The sequence below is a fragment of the Gossypium arboreum genome, chromosome 3, assembly GCF_025698485.1.
Source record: "Gossypium arboreum isolate Shixiya-1 chromosome 3, ASM2569848v2, whole genome shotgun sequence".
NCBI lineage: Eukaryota > Viridiplantae > Streptophyta > Magnoliopsida > Malvales > Malvaceae > Gossypium > Gossypium arboreum.
Window position 1 is genome coordinate 42147462 of NC_069072.1, and position 16776 is coordinate 42164237.

The 16776-nt window shown below is 33.9% G+C and overlaps 1 protein-coding gene and 1 non-coding gene across 2 annotated transcripts; both read right to left on the bottom strand.

The window, feature by feature from the left end:
• Window positions 1-565: 565 nt before the first annotated feature.
• LOC108486292 (heat shock protein 90-5, chloroplastic) lies at window positions 566-6752 on the bottom strand. Its single transcript, XM_017790264.2, has 19 exons — window positions 6280-6752; window positions 5952-6025; window positions 5708-5833; window positions 5537-5630; window positions 5357-5440; window positions 5094-5237; window positions 4766-4882; window positions 4447-4491; window positions 4275-4352; window positions 4039-4143; window positions 3819-3959; window positions 3280-3372; window positions 3037-3114; window positions 2688-2942; window positions 2087-2189; window positions 1786-1960; window positions 1595-1700; window positions 1063-1152; window positions 566-962 (listed from the first exon to the last, which is right to left on the bottom strand). Exons 1-19 carry the CDS (start codon window positions 6532-6534, stop codon window positions 753-755), a joined length of 2373 nt encoding a protein of 790 aa, XP_017645753.1. The 5' UTR covers window positions 6535-6752; the 3' UTR covers window positions 566-752.
• A 9480-nt stretch (window positions 6753-16232) lies between these two features.
• Window positions 16233-16339, bottom strand: LOC128291221 (small nucleolar RNA R71). Its single transcript, XR_008280997.1, has one exon. It is a non-coding gene; the product is annotated as a small nucleolar RNA R71 (small nucleolar RNA).
• Window positions 16340-16776: the final 437 nt, after the last annotated feature.

Sequence of the window (16776 nt, forward strand, 5' to 3'; positions counted from 1 at the left end):
TTTGGCAGTTTTGGCTGGCGCTTACGGCTGAAAGCATAATATATTTAGTATGTTCAAATGTTATGCTTTTAGACAAAATTCAATGCCTTCTACAGATTGATTAGTTGTAGGCATGTCAAGTGGCTTAAACGGAAGCGACGGACAATAGCTACAAGCTATCTACGAACCGGCCTGATGACAGTCGAAAGATGCCAACAGAGGAAGGTGTCTTCAGGAAGATGATTTGGACGTTGAAAAGAACGTTTATAATGTCAACAACTGTAATTTAACAGGCTTTTTGCCGGCTATGTCCTGCCCTCTAAACCCGATAAATTGTTGTTCACACAATCCAACATTTAAAAGAGTTTTTTGTTTTTATATCTGACACTTGCCTCGCTAAGCCAATACGATTTACACATTTAGTACAGATTTTCATTGGATCGTCTTGTAAGAATCCCTAAATATGTCAATTAGCACCTGGTTTGTTGACTTTTCTCTTTATTTTCAGACGATGTAGCAAAACTCCTCGAAATTTAAGCCACCATTATCGTCCAAGTGAAGGAAAAGCAGCAACTCAAAAGACAACTTTCCTTAGATGCTTTAAAAATTAAAATCATCACGTATAAGTAACTTTAATCCACCATAGGAACAGCCATTATCACTAACCTCCTCATCTTCCCAAACCGAACCCACAACTTTTCTTTCCTTCTGGATTATTTTGTTAATAGCAATCAGATAATACAGGAAAATTTTTATTTAAATTACACGACACTTTAATCTTGCCAAGGATCACTCTCTGTCCTTACTTCCGATGGTTCGATCACTTGGTTCTCTGAAGCTTCACTGGCACTCGTATCAGTTTCAGCAGCACTAACTTCTGATGCTTCCACTTCATCATCGTCCTCATATCTACCCCATCTTCCTCCAAGTGCCATTGCCATCATCTCATATATCTTGTTACCTAACTCAGCGGGGCTGTCGGGCTGCATGATTAAAGAGAGACGTAAGAAAATTTATGGTACATAAACAATACATATCGGCAAAAATGTTGGCTGAACAAAAAAAATGAGTCTGTCCACTTACAGAAAAACCACTGGAGATCAATGCTGTATCATACAACAAGTCAACTGCTCTCTTGGCTTCACTGCTTTCAGGCGCATTCTTGCAAGCAGCCTGCAAAGAAAATTAATTGAAATTAACATCATAATTAGACAAGGGCTAATTACCTTATGGCCGTCATTGAATAAACGAAAATCAAGGACAGCAAGTCTTGATATATCAACATTTTCATAATACACTTGTCTAATTACCTTATGGCCGTCATTGAATAAACAAAAATCAAGGACAGCATGTCTTGATATATCAACATTTTCGTAACACACTTCTAACAATTAATATTTTTACCGGCTTAAACAAAGTGCACATAATTTAAACAGAGTCTGCAGTTATCTGAACTAATAGTGTCAAGTGTATTGCAGCCATTCTACTTTGTGCTTTCTTGGGTTCCTGTGGTCCCAAGATAACTGTTCTATCAAACACACCTAGTTCTCCACAAACTAATTAAAAGAATGCTACGCTAGAATATCTGCAATCAAGTTCAACTAAATGGTCTTACATTCAAGTCTTTAATAATCGGATGATCTGGATTAATCTCCAGGATCCTCCTTCCCCTCATGAACTCCAAACTTGCTGTATCTCCAAGCGCTTGTGCTTTCATCAACCTGCATAATGAAAATATTAGTCGAGGAACGATTTAGTGCATGTTTGACTTATGGCGAGAAACAGAAATAAAATAAAATCATTCACCTTTCCATGTTAGCTGACCATCCAAACTTGCCAGAAACAAGCACACAAGGTGATGAACTTAGTCGCTTAGAAATTTGGACTTTGGCCACCTTGTCTCCCAGTTGTTGCTTTATCCAATCACAGAGAAGATTGAACTCTTGTTTAGTTTCTCTCTCTTTTACCTCATCTTCATCACCTGGTATAACAACAAATTCCATTAGATTCACACCAAAGCCATCAGAAATGAAGAGCAAGGCAGCCAAAGGAAGATACCCCTCCCCCTTCAACCAATAAATAAATAAAAGAAACCATAAACACCAACCAAGTTCCAAGTCTTCCTTGCTAATATCAACAAATTTCTTCTCTTTGTAGGTCTGAAGGTTCTGAATGGCAACCTCATCGATAGGCTCAACTAAATAGAGAACCTAAAAGAAAGAAGCTTATATCGATTATAATGCAAAGAAACCAGATCAGCTACTAAGAGGGAAAAAGAAAGAGAAAAAAATGTGCTTAGGATAACAAGAATAAATAATTTGATTTAACAGTAGTATTTTTGTTTTGACATTCCTTATTTCAGTGCTAAGCAGTTTGTTATACAATATGTAGGCTTGCCAACTTCTTTGGTTGGATAAATAAGTTGATTTATCCAATATAAATAATGAAAGGAATAAAGGAAATCTCTGCCATCCTATCAACTATAACGAGCACCCAACGGTTAAACTAATTTCTTTTCTTCAGCTTTTTCATGAAATTTCCAAATATAAGACTATCTGAAGATGATTCAAGTAGTTCACAAGGCAATATCTTATCAATTTTATCCACACATAAATTGGAACTACTCCAAATGCCATGAAGCCAACTAAAGAACTGAAGCCATGTTTAATTTGACCCTTACACATCCAATGCCGAATAGACAAACATACCTCAATGTCTTTTTGAACCAACTTCTCTAAGAATGGAGCAGTCTTGGCACTTTTCAAGCTGTCGGTTGCCAAGTAATAAATAGCCTTTTGATTCTCACCCATACTTTCAACGTACTCATCCAAACTTGTCAATTCCTCTTCACTTTTTGATGTGTAAAACCGAAGCAATGGTGTTATACGCTTGTGATTACCAGAGTCTTCAATGCATCCCAACTTTAGGAACCTGCCAAAGTTCTCCCAGAACTTTTTGTAATCCTGTAATCAAGTTCACCATAGTCCAAGTTAATAGACAAAGTTATGTCAGCAATAGTGAAAAAAAAAAAATCTAAGGTTCCATCACACAATATACCTCCTTATTTTCACTTTCAGAAATCTCCTGAATCATGTCAAAAGTTTTCCTAACAAGCCTCTTTCTCATAATTCTCACCTAATAAACAGTAACCATAATACAGTCAATATGGCAACATAACAGTAACTGCTAAATAGTTAGCAGAGTTGCTCATTGACCCTAAACTGAGAATAAGGATTTACAGAGGATAATTTTACATGTGACAGTAAAATATGATTTAAGTATAGAAAAAACTAATCTTACAATACGGCTTTCTTGGAGGATCTCTCGAGAAACATTAAGTGGAAGATCATCAGAGTCCACAACACCCTTCACAAAGCTCAAGTATCGTGGAAACTACAAAATAACATTCAGTTCAAGTACAAGTTAAAGCTTGATAAAACAAGCTACCAACACAAGGAAAGACTATATCTTTCATCAGAGAAATGCAAATTACATTATTTAGTCACTTGAAGCAAGGGAACAAAGTAAAAGAAATCAAGCAATCCTTTTCCCTACTTTCTTGTGAAGATCCAGAATTTATCTTTGATTGTCTCATACAAGTAGAAAGCGGAAATACTTTTCCAGTTAAAATTTTCAAAGAACCTTTAAATGGATTTATCATAAACATGCAAGAAATGGATGGAGAACGAGATATCAAACCATGCCAAAAAAATTTTAGTTATAACATTTCTTGGTTACCCAAATGTTATTCAATGCAAAGAACCATTATAAACTCCCACAAGTCTTGGAAAAGCCAATATTGTAAAAACAGAGTATCAAATGACCAGGTCAAAGCTTACCAGCTCTCCATCAAAATCATCTGAGATAAATACACGTTTCACATACAAACGTATGTTCTTTGTTTTTGGGTTTACTACATCCTCATTGTTTAGAGGACCCATGCCAGGAATATACAGAACACTCCTAAACTCCACCTCACCCTGCATGATTTTCAAAGAAACTTTTACAAATCTAGTTACTCATAGGAACTCAATTCATAAACTATGGTCACATGAATACCTCTGTTGTGAAGTGAGTATATCCAAGTGGATCCAAGAATTCGTTGAAAGTCTTCTTGTAGAATTCATTGTACTCGTCTTTTTCAACCTCCTTAGGATTTCGCATCTACAACAGACCCCAAAAAAAGAAATAAATAATGATTGTAACAATAAAACTATATGGGTCATACAATAGCATTCTTAAGAAAAAAAAGCAGCTTAAATTGCATATTGTTGAGAAGACAAAACCAAACTCACCCATATTGGCTTTGTTTCATTTGCTAATTCCCAGTCCCAATACTTCTCAGTTTTAGTCGTCTTCTTTTTCTTCACTTCCTGTCAACAATCATATCAGGCAACCATAACACCACATTTACCGAGAAGATAGTTTGCTAGCTACAATAATATCAAAAAGCAATGGAACAGTTACTTCTGGGTTTTCTTCTCCTTCTTTTGGTGGTTCTTCCTCCTCTACCTGCTCAAAGATATAAATATAGTAAAAATGGTTAAGAGCTAATTTTTAATGTGCTCAGAATTGAAATGCTTATAACAAAACAGAGTGACTCTTTGTCACCGGATATGAGATCAGGAAAAAGGATCAGCACAGAGATAAGCTGAGGTATCATGAAGGAATGTTGCAGGAGGAACAAGAATTAATTCGATAGTTGCAAATTGTTTCCAGATGCCTAAAGCATCAGTGCTGATGGAAGGAATTATATCCAAATTAGAAAATAAATATGCATACTAACCTCAACTGTCCTTGATTTTTCTTGCCAAGTGTAGATTGGGAAAGAAACAAACTGGGAATAATTCTTCACCAGATTCTGAATTCTGGTGGGATCTGAGAATTCATACTTGTCATCTGACTGCAGGAGAACAATATCTTAGACATATGGCACTCAGAAGAATTGAAATTTAAAGAAGCAGAAATTTCTAAGGCAACTGTATTTGTAGCACGAAACACTACATTAAAATCTCAATGCTATTTACTGTCTTCCTTTAATATTTTTAAACATGCAAATGCAAATACATTCAAATAGGGTGTAAAAGAGGAAAAAGAATGAACAGATAGAGTACCCTTAAATAAAGTGTAATCTGTGTACCACGGACTAGAATATTTTCTGGATCAGTTTCCTCCCTAATCACATAGGAGCTACTGTCTGCTACAGCTTCCCAAACATATTGCTTGTCTGACTTCGGACTCTTTGTGGACACAACAACCTGTTCAAGAAACATATAAACAAGCAACCCAATTAGCCTGAAAATTATTGAACAAAAAGGCTTCATACATGAAGCAGAAGATGATAATGCAAGTTATCATTAAGATGACAGCATGTTACCTTCTCAGCAACAAGAAAAGCAGAATAGAATCCAACACCAAATTGCCCAATCAAACCATTGTCTGCCCCTAGATCCTTATTTTCCTACAAATAATGAGATGCTAAGTCACTCACCAAAACACTTTTTTTCCTTTATTTTCTAAAAAGAGAGAGATATTTACAAAATACAAGAGAAATTACCTTCAGAGCCTTAAGAAATTTGGAAGTACCACTTTGAGCAATTGTTCCAAGACAGTCAATAAGCTCTTCTTTGGTCATTCCAATTCCCGTATCCCTGAAAATAATTTTTTTTTTAATTAAGTCCTCTTCGTATCAATTTTTTTTTTCGAGAAGGTGATAAAAAAGGCATACGTTATAGTGATAGTCCCATTATCTGGATCAGGTTTGATGCGTATCTCTAGTTCTCCCGAATCTCCAAGCAGAGAGGGTTCAGTCACACTTAAGAATCTAAGCTTATCTAAAGCATCACTTGCATTACTGGAACACAGAAACAGAACTTCGTCAATCGTCCGAACAGAAAACCAACTAAACTAAAAGTAACGTGATTCGTCATTTAAAAAAGTGCATGGTTTTAGCAGGAAATAAATATTCTCACCTTACAAGCTCTCTCAAAAAGACCTCTTTATGACTGTATAGACTGTGAACAATCAAATCCAACAAGCGACTAACCTGCAACCATTTGTAAACTATTAATTTCAGGAATAGATAATATAGGGTAAAAAATTTCAATGTAAACAAGCATCTACCTTTAGCCAACCAAAGCTTTATCCAATAATAATAAGTTTATTTTTCAAGTGTCGTAATACATCAAGCAAACATCATTTTCCCTTAATTTTCTCATAAAACCACCAATTAAATCCCTAAATATTCCACCAAAAGCAGAAACAGGAGAGCAAAACCCAGGAAAAGCAAAAGAAACCCACCTCGGCTTGGTACTCAAATTTCTCCCCGGAGGTCTCTTCGGCCTCTTTCTCAGCTACAGCTGAAGCCTCACATCGAACCGCTATCCGGTTGTTTCTCTTCTCAAGTTTCCACCTCAATCGAGAGCAAGAGAAGGCCTTGTTGAGGGCATTTGGAGGTAGAAAAGCGGTTCTGAGATTGAAGGCCTTGTTGGGGTTTGTCAAAGTGAGAGAGGCTAAAGATGGAGTAGCTAAGCTTCTGCTTAGAACTGGAGCCATCAAAGTAAAGCCCTAGAGAAATAGAGAGAAGGCCAAGATAAAATTTTGAGTTTCGAGAAACAGGGAGTGGAAACTAAAAACCCTACTGAAAGAAGTGAGGGAGGTTTATGGGAGAGCGTGGAGGGTTCTAGAAGTTGGAAAACAAGGTGGGAAGTTTTATTTGAGTTCGGGTTTACTTGCCTTTGGAATTGTAAGGCTTATATTCGGCCATTTCAGCAACTTAACACAGTATTATCCATCCCTCTATAGTTTTTCCCTATAATTAACTAACTTTCAGTTTCCAAGGATATGAATGTTGTCCATTGGCCTTTTTTTTCTTTTATGCAAAATTATTTAATACATTATCAGTTAAAAATTTTATAAGTTGAGAAGAAATTTGTCATGTGTTTTAAACACATATTAGAAAAATTAAAATAAATTAAAATAGACATGTATCATGTATTAAATTTTGCTTGTAAAGTTAAAAAATTCTATTTTTTTTAGTTGTATGTACATTGAAAAAAGATTTTTTTTTCAATAGTTGAGATGCTGGCTTATTTAGCAAACTAGTCGAGTTTGCAAAAGGGAAAGGTGAAATCAATATTCTGACGTCTCAACTTCAAAGTTGGCATCTCCAAGAGTTGATTTAAATGAAAGTTAGTTCCTAAAAGTGTTGACTTTTAAATCGATCTCTCGAGGTGTTTGACTTCGATTTGCATACTATGCATGTTCGATGCAACAGTGAAAGCCTATAGATGCAACAATTAAAGGAAGCATGTAAAGGCCGAGAAATATAACTTTCTCATACATATGTGAGGGGTTGAAAAAAGGCAAAGTTGAGATATTTTGAGATGATAAAACAAGGCAAAGTTGAGATGATGGAACAAAGCAATGTATGAGTAAAGAATAAGTGAAATAGTAATGGAAAATGTGGAGGAGGTTAAAATTTGTATATATACACCCTCACACCAACATAAGCAAAATAAGTTTATTTGGCTTCTTTCCTTAAGCATTGTTATCTTTTTCTAGCTACTATCTTTCAAATATTCTACAATATTTACCTATCTTTCTCAATCTTTGTAAATATTTTTCTCCATGAAATTATAATTCATTAACATACTAGGTATTAGTGTTAAATATGCAATAGACTATTGATATTGTTGTTGAATATACATTAGTTTTTGACATTTTTAATATATATTAGTGTTAATATACATTAAAATTTGATATTTATTTGTGTTGAATATTTATTTGTGTTAAATATACAATATATATAGGGTGATGCCATTGTTTTTCTTTTGTTCAAATTTGACATTGTTATGTCGTTGTATATCTAGGGTGAAGGAAAAGATTATTACGAAAAATCTTCAATGTTGTCAAGCATAGTGATATTTTGAATATTCAATAGTGTTGTTATGTTATTAGAATTATAAAATCTACTAAGAATATTTTTATTTTCATATGAAAATGTTAATGTTATAAATAAAGATATTATATTAGCAAGAATAATGCTATTGTTTTATTAATTATATATTGATTAACTTTTTTAAATTTAAATTGATATTATACACATGAGTTCTATACAAAATGAGCAACGGGTTTTATGGTGCGGTGAACTATAATGGTCAGATTCATGATATGGATATCATTGTAATCTTCGAGTCCAAATGTTCAAAAAAAGTCATCACGTTAGTGGAGATTAAGCGCAAAATTGGTTAAAAAGTTGGAGCTTCGATTGGGTTGTTGAGGTATAGATTTATAAATGTGACAATTTAGTGAGATATTTGCAATTCATGTAGCAGATGATAATAATCGATAGACAATGATTGCACTTCAAGAGTCAAAATGGTGATGGAAGAGTTAAGCTGTATGTCGAGCTCACAACATTAAAGAAGGACATGGGGGCCAATATTCCAAGCTTGTCTAGGAACCCTATATCGATGTAACAAATGACTCATGTAGTGGATTCACAAATTGGAACATCGGACCTAACATACAAGTTTATTTATAATTTTGTATTGCTATTGGAAACCAGTTATCTCTGATAAATACACTTAGACAGAAATACAATCAGGACATTTTGCATCACAGTTTCCAGAATTCAAATCTAGTGGTTCTCCAAATCCATATGAGGTGCCATCAACTTCTGTTGGAATACACCATTCCCAACTAGAGCTAGAAATGCATGAGAATATCATGTATTGCTATTTAGAGAACTCATTGGTGACTTTAGCAATGTCAATTTTAGGATTAGGGAACATGTACATGTTGTTGATGTTGGACAAGATATTCTGGAATATCAACCTTTAGCCTGTATGCTCGAAGTTAACTTTAACGAGATGTGAGAACTTGAGTTTCCGGAGCATTTGCATATCATTCCAGGTTATATCACTTCAGTTGCTACATATTCAGGTTAATTGGTTGTCGGTACTCAATTTCCAACGCAATAAATTCTCGTATTAGCCATTTAGGAGTACACTATTAAGGTTGTAACACCCTATACCTGGCTCGGTCGCCGAGCTCGAATATTAGGATGTTACACCACCATCACGCATCACACACATTATAAAATGTCACATTAATAGGTAATCGTCCTCTTTATTAGCGTTCTTACAAATTACCATACTAACTTCCTGTACATCGAAATATTACAGAGGTATTGCTTTTATAACTCAAATATCGATACCTTTACTCCAGCCCACAAAAATATAGCACATCTAAGCATTTAATCTATTCTAACAAATATCTAATCAACATGCATCATTTACCTCTTTAAACCAATGTCAAAACGACTAAAATAATAGTTTAAAGTATCAAAAACATCTCTAAGCAAGAATCAACATACCAAGGTTCTGGCCTAAAATTCCTAGGAATAATTAAGCTATAAAATATCCAAAACATCATGGAAATATCATGTAATAGTTCTACCACATTATTCAACATCCATTGGCCCTATATACAGTTCATGGCACTTCATCATAGCAAATCTTCAAACCAAAACAAATGAAATAATTATGACATCCATCAAAAGTGCTAGAAAACTAAACCCATAAAATATCATCAGGACCACAATAATAATCAATCAAAGTCTAACCATTTTGCCTTATCCCTACAGTTCAAAAAACAATATTAACACCACCTACGCAAATACTAAAGCATAACTTGGATCATTTCCTTGGTATTCCTGCACCACTCATACTGCAAACGCTAAATATCTGCAACGGTTAGAGAGAGTGTGTGAGCTTAAACAAGCTCAGTGAATGTCAAAGTAACCACAAAGTAAACACAATATCAAAGGTTAAGCAAGAGCATAGTACAACACATTCACAAACATATTCTAACCAAGTCAAAATAATATATTCATATTTCATTAAATCATAAAACTAGCATATACTCTTACATGCAATTACACTCAACTCACTTATATATATAATTCATTTAATAATAATTCATCAAGACTAACAACGTATACATGCTTTAGTAACTCACAAGTCTAGTTGATCTATTCGCATCCATTCACAATTTAAATGGAGACGACCTAAACCATAATTACATACGCAATTTACTATGAGAACATACTAACATTTTCATAAAACTTAAATAAACTCATTTAGCATATTATTTACATGTTTATGCATCCATCTCACATCGTATTATCACAATATATAAGTTCACATTTAAACGATAATTTGGCACTTGAGGCTTTGAAACATAAAAGTAGGCTCTAATACCACACATCGGATATACGGATCTCCAACACACCAATTGACTCATAAAGTCGAACATATCCCAAAAAGTGAAGCATAAAGTTAAGACTCTCCAACACATTAAACATGTCCCATTGAATGGAGCTTAGCTCACATTCCCTTATTTCTCCAACCTGTCTTAGGGCCTCAATACCCAAAAACATAATACATATAGGTGAGTACTCACATTCCTATAGCATGCCAACTATATCCAAAGGTTTCAAGAGATCACAAGGCCAAAATATCCACAATTATACATTTTTAATTATTAATTTAATGCACATCATCTCTGTTCATATTCATCAATTTACATCACAACTTGTACACAATATATGCTTATCGAATTCACATTTAATTGCACTTTAAGTTCTACAATAATGCTCATTAAGCCATCACTATAACACCCTAACCTGTCTCCGTCACTGGATTAAGGTTACGGAGCATTATTGTACAATCAGAAACATTTAACATCATAATATTTAAGTAAATTAAACATATCGTAATCCATTCAATCACATGCATTTTATCCCTAAATCGAGCCCTCGAAGCCCTAAAAATAGCTTTGAGGCAATTCGGGACTAATTGAAACAAAATGGAAAGTTTAGGAAAAAGTTGCAAAAATTGGAAACAGGGTCACACGGTCGTGTAACTTTTGAACAAGGGAAACACGGTTGTGTCCCAACCCATGTCCTCACCCGTGTAACTCACTGAGATACCCCACACGCCCGTGTGCTAAGTCATGTGCTAGGTCATGTAACTCACTAACCTGAACACTAAGAAACTCACAAATGACACACAGCCATGTGAGACAGCCCGTGTCTCAGGCCGCATGAACCCAAAATTCACTTAAAATCAAGCCATTTCATAACCAACCTATGCATTAATATACAATCCAATTGTGCACACTTCCAAGTGACCTAAACATCATCCAAACACACCTAAAGATGTCATTTCAAAGACCCTAATTCAACTAACCAATATGCCATTCAAGGTACCACAAATGCATCAAAACATCAAATACCTAAACATGCCAATATTGCCATAATCCAAACATAATAACCAAGTTCAATTAACTAACATTTACAACCAAATTGCAAGCCATCAAAACATACCAAAGAACCTTAAATACAAGCACATTAAGGTAACCAAAATGACATAACTTGGTAAGGCATCAAAAAAATGTACCAAACCAACATAGCTTTCAAAACTTATACACACTAAAAACATCCTTAACACATTCATCAAAATATCATTCTCAAACCATCACAAACATACCAAAAGATCATGCTTTTCAATCACTAAAAGTGGTCAAGATGACCTTACTTAACAAGCAATACAAGTCCATCATATAAACATAAACTTCAGGACACAAGCATACTAAACCAACCATTTAATACATCCATAAGCCATCAATACAAAAGACCTATACATGCCATTATTAACCTTGGACAAAATACTCAATAACTACTAAATTGATTGCTGGAGTGTGATATATCTCCGACGAGCTTCCAACCAAATTGATCTTTCGATGATATATAAAACAAATAAAAACAACTACGAAAGCGACAAGTGCTTAGTAAGTTCGTATAAACTTAAACATAACTTACTACTTCATTAATACAATTCATAGATTAAGCACAAATCATTACCAATACCATAAGCTTAGTATAAGCCTATTGAAACACCATCAAACTCACAAGTTAGTAAGTTCATCAACATCACATATAAGTTCATTTATAACATAAGTGAATTTTAGAAGACACATCACATATTCATAAACCTTTTCATAAGATTATGAACCATTCCATTTACTTATTTACCGTTCCATTCCAAATGCTTAGTATAAGCCAAAACAACATCATCAATTCACAAGTTAGTGCATTTTTCCATGATATAAATGAGTTCATCCGTAGCATAAGTAGATTTCTCATATGTAAGTATATACTTTAACTTATCAATCTTTTTATAACATCATATTACATCCCAATTGTGAACTTATAGTTTCATTCCCTTTTCTTACCCATTGAACCATCTAGAATTACATTGGATACTCGGGAAAGCTCACACATAGTGTGCCTTTATATATAACCGTAACGTTTCCTTTATATCAATGCTCACATGAACTATGAAATGAGTCTGTTCGCACGAGGTGTGGGTCGGAATGTAAGCTACACTATGTTGCTCACACAAGCTGTGGAGTATCCAATAAATGCGGGACCTCAGTCATCGGTAGGGCATTCAAGACCAGCACCCGAAACATGAAATCCCTAATAACATGTCATTTGTATCCTAAGAACTCTTAAGGTTCAACCGGAACTCGATAACCGTCAATTCATCAAAGTATTGATACATTTATATATTGATTCATTTACATCGAAACAACATAATAAACATTCAATTTAAATAACATTAAAGTGATTACAACACATACAAACTTATTTCGATAAATACAGTTGTAAAACGAAGGCGACAACTAATCCAACACTTAGTTTTTCCTCGATTTTGATCCGTTTGGCTCGTTTCTTAATCTAAATAATAATTTTTATTCAAGTAAACCATTCAAATAACTTAACATAATCAATTCAAGCCTATAATCCAATTTAAGGTGAATTTATAAAATTACCCCTAATATTTTAACATTTATGATATTTAGTCCCTAAATCCGAAACTTGCAATTCACCATTTTTAACCATAAATCATGCTAGCCAGATTTTTACCCAATCTTATAACAGCCCATATTTATCCATAATTTATACTATTTTCCTTAAATTTTACCATTTTCATAAATAAGTTCCTAAACTTGAAAATTATCAAAATTTACTTAACAAAATACTTATATTTAACAACCAAGCTTTATAATCTATCATAAAATTTCAAGAATACCCCAATTTCATCCATGATAAAATTCTAAACATTTAAAAGTTTAACAAATTAATCCCCAAGTTAGCTAGATTAAATTACAACGATATCAAAAACATAAATTTACGAAAAATAGATTAACAAATGCTTACCATGCATGATCAAAACCAAGGCCGAACTTCAAGCTTCATTGCCATGGAGGTTCGGTGGAAGAAAAATTAAAATGAAAGAGATGACGCTTTCTTTTTTGCTTTTTACTAATTTAACATTTAATTAATATAATAATATTATTATAAAACACTTAAATTTTAATCAAATTCTTCCACCTACTGTCCAAATTTAATTTTGATAATTTAATTACCATTTAAGTCCTCTCACATTAACTAAATAAACCAATTAATTAATTAAAACCAATAGGAAGTAAATTTTGTAACTTTTACAATTTCGTCCTTTTACCTTAATTAACTATGCAAAAGTTAAAATTTTCAGACCAAACTTTAATACACCTATATAATCACTCTGTAAATATTTAATAAAAATATTTACAGGCTTGGTTTATAGAACGAGGTCTCAATACCTCATATTCTAAAACCACTTGACTTTAGGGATATACCACTTGAACCTAATTATTCTTTCATTTAACAAAAATCATTAAATCAAAATTTATCATTACACTATATTTGACTCGTAAATATTAAATAATAATGTTTCCAAACTCACTTATCGAATTTGTGGCCCCAAAATCACTGTTTCCGATATCACTGAAAAATAGGAGGTTACAATCACATATCCTACCACATATGTGTGCATTAAAATTAGTACATCATATATCACATACAAGTATTCTTACATATTGCTTGTCATAATAATATCACATTCCATAATTCAACACATATATACTTACCGAAATTTCGCTTGCTTTCGTTACGTATTTGCATTATTAACATATCATTGTCATTGCCATTGTCATTTGACATATATATTATGCCCACAACACAACACAATTCACAATAGTCATCACACATGTCTCACATCACAATATCGTATCATAATGATCAATCCACAACTATTCATACATGATAAACTATATTATATACATATTTTTATCCCATGCTTGACATATTTATGGATAATTTATCTTTGGTTTTACTGAATTCGATGCTCCTAATCCGTTAATTTCATGTTTTATACTCAGAAGAGCATAGGATAGTGAAAAGAGCAAGAAACGGGCCAAAAACGGACAAAATAGGCTAAAATCAGTGTTTCACACGGCCTAGGCACTCCCACACGGGTAATCCACACGCCCATGTATGACACACGGGCTAGCCACACACCCGTGTGTCATTGCCGTGTCGATATTAAACCAGTCAGAATTTCACACGGCTTGAGCACCTTCACACGGGCGTGGCACACGGTCGTGTCCCTGTCGAGCCCAAGTCTAGTTCTATTCGGAAAAGGCTAATTTTGGGCTATTTTGGGCATTCCAAAGTCTATAAAAACACCCTAGAATAGGATCAAAGGGGATACGGAAGCAGAGAGCAGAAAATACTCGAAGACAGCCATTGAAATCAGCTCGGAAGTAGGAATTACTTCAAGACTGAAGATCTCCATTCAATTTCTATTGAAGTTTTTGGGTTTCTTATGTTTTGTTATTTTCCTAAATTTGGGATGTTTTCCCCTGTCGTTATGAACTAAACTCCTTAAATACCTAAGGGAGATGAAACCTAAGATAGATCTTATTATTATTTGAATTATATGATAAATACTTTTCTTATTCTTAGTTATGAGTTTTAATCCTTGCTTTAATATTCCAGGATATTAATTCAGGTTTTGATGTGTTTATTCAGTGGAGCAAAAGTCTCTGTTTAAGAGTAGATCTTCCATAATTAAGCGGAGTTACATGCAATCCTAAAGATAGGACGACATAAATCTGTCGAATTAGAGTCAAATCTAATAATGGAGTCCATAGACAAAGTTAATGTGACAATAGGGGTTTTAATTAGAAAGAGATTTCGATTAATCAACCTAGAGTCAGTTGTTTTTAGTCTCGAAAGAGATATTAACATAAGTGGATTTCTATGGATTAAGTCAAGTGAATAAATCGTCTAATTCAAAAGTAATAAGTGAAGTCTAGGTGAATTCTTCCTTGGGTATTGTCTTCTCCATCGGTTTTCCAACTTTAATCTCTGTCGTGTTCTTAGTTAATTAGATAGTTAATCTTAGTTGAAAACATCCTTTTAATTCTTAGGCTAGATAATAAAAATATAGTAATTACTAGTACTTTTAGTCCTTGTGGATACAATATTTCCGGTCTCACTATAACTATACTATTGTTCGATAGGTGCACTTGCCTTAGTCGAATTTTTAGTTAGTTTAGCAACCATTAAGTTTTTTGCGCCGTTGCAGGGGACTAAGATATTAAAAACACTTAATTTTTATTACTTTAGCTATTTTTTATTTTTATTGCAATTTAATTTTGTTTTTATTTTAATTACTAATTTTTCTTTTATTTACTTCTAACAGGTTTTTATAGTTTATGACTAGAAGAAACTCGTTAGGATCTTTACTTTTTGACAGCGAAATTGAAAGCACAGCTCGTAGAAATCATAGAGAAATAAGGTGAAGTTTATGGTATATAGAGGAAGAGCACGAGGACGACACCACTAATACAAAGGAGATGGCTGAAAATCAAAATAATCCGCTGCCTCCTGTGGTTGCCGCAAATCCAGTGAATCAGAATCCTGCTCCTCGTACTATGTACACTATGCTAAGCCCAATTTAATAGGAACTGAATCGAGTATAATTAGACCTGCTATTGTTGCAAATAATTTTGAACTGAAACCTAACACGATTCAAATGATACAATAGTTTGTTCAGTTTGATGGTTTGTAGGACGAGGATCCAAACACACATTTAGCAAATTTTTCGGAATTCTGTGACACCTTTAAGATCAATGGCATTTTTTACGATGCCATTTGCCTTTAGTTATTTCCCTTTTCATTACGAAATAAGGCTAAACAGTGGTTGAACTCGTTACCACGAGGGTCAATCACTACTTGGGAACAAATAACCGAAAAAATTTTGCTTAAATATTTTTCACCGGCTAAAACGGCAAAGTTAATGAATGATATCTCTTCTTTTGTGCAGATGGATTTAGAAACACTTTATGATACATGGGAGAGATGAAAAGATTTATTGAGAAGATGCCCTTAACATGGGTTACCTCTTTGACTACAGGTTCAAACTTTCCACAACGGTTCGAATCCCTCAACTAGACAAATGATCAACACAGCTGCTGGTGGAATCATCAATAATAAGACACCTGAAGAGGCTTATGAGTTCATAGAAGAGATGCCATTGAACAATTATCAGTGGCAAGTCATGAGGACAAAGCCGACCAAAGTAGCCGGCATTTTTAACGTCGACTTGGTTACTATGCTTTCAAATCAGGTAGAACTTTTGAATAAAAAGATTGATGGTTTATTTGGTTCTATGCAGGTACATCTAGAAATACAATGCGATGCAAGTGGAGGTGGAATGAGCAATTCAGAATACCCACCCTACGGCCCCAACATGGAGAACGAACAAATGAGTTATATAGGTAATAATCCTTGACCTCAAAATAATCCTTACAGTAATGCTTACAATGTAGGTTGGA